Source organism: Zophobas morio, unplaced genomic scaffold (assembly GCF_036711695.1).
Source record: "Zophobas morio isolate AGI-343-1 ecotype UQ-CSIRO unplaced genomic scaffold, CSIRO_AGI_Zmor_V1 ptg000028l, whole genome shotgun sequence".
NCBI classification, from domain to species: domain Eukaryota; kingdom Metazoa; phylum Arthropoda; class Insecta; order Coleoptera; family Tenebrionidae; genus Zophobas; species Zophobas morio.
This window is the reverse complement of record NW_026972133.1, coordinates 3,143,192-3,149,610: the sequence shown is the minus strand read 5'-3', so window position 1 is coordinate 3,149,610 and position 6,419 is coordinate 3,143,192. Positions and strand designations below refer to the sequence as shown.

General features: G+C 35.3%; 1 protein-coding gene across 1 annotated transcript; it reads right to left on the bottom strand.

Annotated features, from left to right (window-relative positions):
* Window positions 1-443: 443 nt before the first annotated feature.
* Window positions 444-3,392, bottom strand: LOC135136902 (achaete-scute homolog 2). Its single transcript, XM_064066365.1, has 3 exons — window positions 3,314-3,392; window positions 1,753-2,553; window positions 444-711 (listed from the first exon to the last, which is right to left on the bottom strand). Exons 2-3 carry the CDS (start codon window positions 2,550-2,552, stop codon window positions 444-446), a joined length of 1,068 nt encoding a protein of 355 aa, XP_063922435.1. The 5' UTR covers window position 2,553; window positions 3,314-3,392.
* Window positions 3,393-6,419: the final 3,027 nt, after the last annotated feature.

Below are 6,419 nucleotides of genomic sequence, written 5' to 3'. Positions count from 1 at the left end.
TCTTCCTGTCCCTCTGTTTCTGTGTCTTTCTTTTTTGATTATTTGCCTATTTGCTTCTCTGTGTTTCTGTCTATTTGTTTCACTGTTGCCAATCCCTCTGTTTTTCCGTTTCCCTATTCCTCTATTTCGCTGACTCTGACTCTGACTGTTTCTGTGTCTCGCTGTCTCTATTTCTGTTCCCGTGTCTCTCTATTTCACTGTTTCTTTGTTTCGTATTTCTCTCTCTCTCTCTATTTCTCTGCCTTCCTGGTCTTTTGTGTCTCCATTTTCGATCTCGGTCTCTATTTCCCTATTTCTATGTTACTGTGTTTGTCTCTTTGTTTCTCTGTGCCTCGGTTTCTTAATTTTTTTGTGTCACTGTTTATATGTCTCTAATTTTTAACATTTCGATTTTTATCTTTATCTCGGTCTCTGTTCCTCTGTTTTGCTAATTATGTGCTTCTTTATTTCGCAGTGTCTCTAAATTTCTCTATTTTTAGTCTTTCTGTGTCTCTGTTTTTCTGTCTCCCTGTTTCTGGATCTCTGATTTTTATTTTTTTGTTTCTCTGTTTTCTCGCCTTCTTTTTTTTGTGTCTCTTTGCCTCTATCCCTGGGTCGCCATCTCTCTGTATTCCTATGTCTACATTTTTGTCTCTCGGTGTTTCTTTGTGTCTCCGTTTTCTGTCTCTGTTCCGCCTTGCTTCTTTATTTCTCTGTTTCTTTGTGCCTCTGCTTCTTTTTTTTTTGTGCCACTAATTCTATATCTCTCTGTTTTTTTAGTCTTTTTGTTTCTGTGTCTTTCTGTCTTTCTTGTTTGTCTTTGAATTTCTCGGTGTCTCTATTTCTTTATTTCTTCGTATCACGATTTTTGTGTATCTCTGTTTCTGTGTTTCTCAATTTCTCCGCAGCTTTTTCTTCTATCTCACTATTTATTTGTCTCTCTATTTTCCAAAATAACTACGAAGACAAATAATTCAAATATTAAAAAAATTTGACTTATGTTTATTCATAAACATAAAAACTAAAAATATCGTATAACTTTAATGTATCTATCGAAGTATGTAGTAGATATAAGAAACATTAGGGGAAAGTTTTTAAAGAAAAATTTTGACGCTGAAGTTTTTACTTTTACTTTTGTCAGTTTTTTCCTTGAAAACATTTTTTCGTCTGACTTTATGTTGTTGAAAAGGCCAGACGTAGAATACCCGTGAGAGCACATAAATAACAAAAATAATCATAAAACAAAAGTGTATTAAAATGAAGCCTTAAAAAAGATTTCTAACTTTTCTCAAAATTTTCATTATTTTGACCAACAAGTTTAAAAAAATCCTGAAACAACAAATGTTTGCCAAATATTTCATAAACGGCTGTCAGGAGAAATAAACTAGAAGCAATAAAAAATTGAAGAAAAATAAAATTCGTTAAAACCAGTGCTAAAAGTAAAACGTAATTGTCCAGATCATTTTGTATAAATTTCGAGCCAAATTTTATGTATTACATCTTCAAGACGAAACCAAGAGTTGAAATCCTAGAACCAAAAGCTTTCCCCATATTTTTGTACAATTTTCGCTCATTATTTTTTTATTGTACAAAAAATCTCACCTTATTTAAAAAAAAAACACAAATAAACTCTGTCATCTTTATTAAAATATTGCAATACATTGCCAATAGTTCCATAAAAATCTAAAAATACAAAAATAAACCTATTTCACAATCTTAAGGCCTGACTAGCTTCTATCACAAATCACCCCCACATCCTACCATCCTACTCACAAAAACTCATACATCAGCCCCTCTCCCCCGTAAAAATTATTATTATTCCCCCCGTACCCCCCACTCGCAAACCCCCCGCCCCCGAACCCCTCCTCCTGACACCCCTTCCCCTCGTACCCGTAATCCTGCATGAAGCTCGCGTTCCCTATGCTCCCGCTCGTCACCACCGCGTTATTCCTCGCCGAAATACTATTCCCGTTCTTGCTGATCGACACCACCACGTTCCCCACGTTCACCGTGACGCAGTCCCCCGGCGCCCCGCAGCGCTCCAGGTCGTTCAGCGTCTGCGACAGCGCGAAGATGTAGTTGTGCGCGAAGCGCAACGTTTCGATCTTGGTCAGCTTGGTGTCCTCAGGGAAGGTGGGCAGCACGCAGCGCAAACGGTCCAGAGCTTCGTTCAGCATGTGCATTCTGTTCCTCTCCCTGTCGTTGGCCTTGAGGCGGCGCACGCGCTTGATGCGCAGGATCTGGGAGGGGCTCTTGGAGCGGGAGGCGCGGCTCCGGCTCTGGACGTAGCGCTTCTTGGGCTTGTCTTTGACGGGGGTGGAGGTCTTGGCCTCGGAGGCGCACAGGGTGTAGAAGAGGTCGGCGGCGGGCTCGTGGCGCTCGAGGGCGGAGTGGAAGGCGGTGCTGAACTTGTCGAGGAGGGAGGGGTTGGGGGCGTGGTCGGGCTGGAGGAAGTCGTACTCGTAGAAGGGGTCGGGCTTCTCGGAGTACTCGGAGGATTCGGATTTGAAGGAGAGGTCGTAGCCGGAGTCGCAGCTGTCGTCGTAGGCGGGGTCTAGGCGGCAGTCGGTCATTCTGAAATTAAAATAAATAAATACATTTTTCAGTAACTTTTTAATTTTTGTTAAAATTATTATTATTAGAATGTTTTACAAAAATTAGAATTAAGATAACTAGAAAAATATTATTTTCACAAGTTTATATTTCACAAAAAATATAAATTTGTGGACCTTTGACAAAAATTTAAAAAACTATTTTTTAAACTATAATAACAATAATCCATTTAATTTTTTTTTGCCACTGCGTCTATGTTAAACCAAAAGTTTTTATTATTAATAACTTACCAACATATACCACATAATAGTAGTAATAATGTTAATTTTACAATATTTTAGAAAAAAGTTGTTTCAACTTTCATAATAACTCAGAGTTGTATGTTAAGAATCATTAAAAAAATCTGAAAAAGCCACAATAGCAAGAAACTGTGTAATTTAAATTCTTATTTACAAGATTTTTTAATTTAATGGAAAAAATAACAAACTAATAATTTTTTTCCTGGTAATTTAAATGCAAGAGGAAAACAAAAAGCTTTCAACTTTCAACTTAATCTGCTTATGGTAAAATAAATAATTCAAAACCCGACGAAATATTTTCACTTACAAACAAAATCACCGTCATAGTGCTCTAAAATTACCAAGTAATTCTATCGGAAATAATTACGATTAATTATTGAATAATTTAAAAAAATCACTTTCACCGTGCACTAAAATTAGCAAGTAATTCCACCGGAAATAATTAGGATTAATTACTGAATTATTTATGACTAATTACTTACGTGTAAATTTCCCTTTTCGGCGTCGTCGGCGCACGTTTCTGGTCGTAAACTAATGACACTATGACTGGGGTCCGGCGGTTTTAGGTAACTAAGTATATGTAAGGGGTGGTCGGTTTTATATGCACACTCCCCTCCAGCGAGTTTGCATTTAGGGTTCAAAAAGTCCTTATCTCATTGGCTAATCGCTGCTGCACTGGCTAAATTAATTTCCTATCGAAATTTTTATTATAATGTAGATTTTGTCTAATAGGGTGCTTGAAGTTTAATTACTGTTTGCTATAGGTTTTAAATGAATGACGAATATTAAAAATGGAGGCGGAAGTGGCGGTTTTTAACGAACAATGGCTTCAAGTTTCAGGCGGCGTCGGAAAAGTTTATTTGTTGTTGTGTATTATTTATGTATTTTTTTTTTTTAATTTTTGGGATGTTTGGTTTTTTTAATGAAGAGCACTGGTTTCTAAAATGTTTATGAAATTTGATTTTTTTATAAGTGGATTTGAAAGAAATCAAGAATGGTGAAAATGTAATGCACTTTTCTGCGCCAGTGTAAAACAGTATAAGCTTTGTTAACTAACAAAAAAAAAGTTAAAATCTTGTTTTTTAGAATTTTAACTTCACCCGAAATAAAAGTTATTAAATTTGAAACAAAATTTCAATGTGAAGACTAGACAAATTTATATGTGTTTCTTTGCCCCCTTTTTCTCTTACCTTCTCGCTGTTTCTCTTTCTCTCATACTTAAATACTTAACTGAAGTGTTAAATTTTTAATGTTTAGTCTTCAGTACAAAAATTTGGAATTTAGGTCAATTTTATCAGGTCGGGTCAAGGCAGATCGAGTTAATTCAAGTCAAGTCCGGTTAGACGAGATCACAAAACTATGGTTAAAATTTTGATTTTCAGAATTTTAACTTCACCTTAGGGGGAAATTAATAAACTTGAAACAAAAATTCTGTGTCTCTCTCTTTTTCACTTTCTTTGTTTCTCTTTCTGTCATACCTAAATATATAACAGAAATGTCACATTTTTACTGTTAAACTTTCAAAACCAGAATTTAAAATTTAAATTAAATAGACAACGAATACTTGAGCCGTTCAAATGAAGTTAAGTCAATTCATGTCAAGTCAGATTATGTCCAATCAAATCAAGTCAGGTCATATCAAGTCAGCTTATGTCAATTCAACTCATACCAAGTTAGGTCGTATCAAATCTGGTCGTGTCAAGTCAAGTCAGGTCAAGTCAACTCAGGTCATCAAGGAACAAAATCATAATTAAAATATTGTTTTTCAAAAACTAAGAAGATCAGATGAGGTCAATTCAGAGCATGTCAAGTCAGTTTCAGTTTCCGTATTTTCTCTGTGTTTCTGTCTCTTTATTTCTCTATCACAATATTTCAGTATCTCCTTATTTATGTTACCCTTTCCATGTTTTTCTGTTTTCCTGTTTTTGTCTCTCTGTGTCCCTATTTCTCTGCCTTCTTGTACTTTTATGTTTTCATTTTCAATTCTTCGATTTCCTTTTTTTTCCCATTTCTCTGTTTCTCTGTGCCTCTGTTTTTCTGTTTATATCTGCGTTTCTTTGTCTGTCTTTATTTATTTCTGTGTCACTCTTATGTTTAATTTTTCGGTTTCTTTCTCTTCCTATCCCTCTGTTTCTGTGTCTCTTTATCTCCGTCTGTTCCTCTGGCTCCATATTTCTATGTTTTTGTTTCTTTGCCTGTTTATTTCTCTACGTCTACATTATTTCTATATCTCTTTATTTTTTGTGTTACTTTTTCTGTTTACTGTTTCTCTGTCTTCCTATTTCTGTGTCTATCTGTTTCACTCTTTCTTTGTTTCGTGTTTTTTCTCTCTATTTCTCTGTGTATCTGTGACTCTGTTTGTTTCTCTATATCTCTCTCATTTTTAATATTTCGCCTTCTATCTCTGTCTCCGTCTCGCTATTTCTGCGTTTCTTTATTTCGCTGCGTCGCAGTCTTTGTATTTCTCTATTTTTTAGTCTTTCTGTGTCTCTATTTTCCTGTCCCCCTGTTTCTGGATCTCTCTGTCTCTGTCTCTATCTCTGTTACTTTGTTAGTCTACTTCAGTGTTTTTTGTTTCTCTACCTCTCTATTTTTCTGTCTTTCTGTTCTTTCTGGTCTCCGTTTTTAATTCTTCTGTTTCATTATTTCCCTATTTCTCTGCCTCTCTCTTTTTTTATTTCTCGGTGTCACTATATCTATCTCTCTGTTTTTTAATCTTTTTGTTTCTCTCTTTTTCGGTTTCCGTGTTTCTTTATTTTTCTTTGTCTACATTTTTGTGTTTCTCTGCTTCTTAGTGTCTCCGTTTTCAGTCTCCGTTTTTTCCTGTTTCTTTATTTATCTGTTCTTTGTGCCTGTGTTTCTTTTTTTGTCACTTATTCTATATCTTTCTGTTTTTTAGTCTCTATTTCCGTGTTTCTTTGTTTTTCTGCTTCGCCATCGCCTTTCTATATCTCCGTTTTTCTGACTTTTTGTTTCTTTTTATCTCCGTTTTTTGTCTCTGTGTTTCCCTGCGTCCTTATTTCTCTGTTTCTCCGTGTCTGGGTTTATTTTTTTTGTGTCACTAATTCTATATTTCCTTGGTTTCTAGTCTTTCTTGTTCTCTGTCACCCTGTCTCTATTTTTCTGTTTATCTCTGCGTTTCTGTGTCTCTCATTGTTTATTTCCCTGTGTCACTCTTTCTATATCTCTCTAATGATTAATCTTTCGGTTCCTCTCTCGTCCTATCCTTCTGTTTCTGTGTCTCTTTATCTCTGTCTGCTTCTCTGTTTCTATATTTCTGTTTTTTGTTTTTTTGCCTGTTTGTTTCTCTGCGTTTCTCTCTCTTTATTTCACTATTTTCCTGTTTTTTCTGTGCTTCTCTGTATCTCTGTCTCTTTATTTCTCTGTCCCATTATTTCTATATCTCTTAATTTTTTGTGTTACTTTATCTATATTTGTCTCTCGTCCTAGTTCTTTGTCTATCTGTTCACTATTTCTTTGTTTTATGTTGTTTTCTCTCTATTTTTCTATGTATCGGTGTTTCTCTGTGTCTCTGTTTCTTTATTTCTCTGTGTCACTATTTCTATCTCACCCTAATTTTTAATCTCT

Coding starts and splice junctions, on each gene's coding strand:
- LOC135136902 (XM_064066365.1), bottom strand. CDS start 2,552: ATGACCGACTGCCGCCTAGACCCCGCCTACGACGACAGCTGCGACTCC. Junction 712..1,752: donor GGGCTGATGTATGAGTTTTT/GTGAGTAGGATG, acceptor AAAAAAAAGAAG/CAGAGGCACAAAGAAACAGA.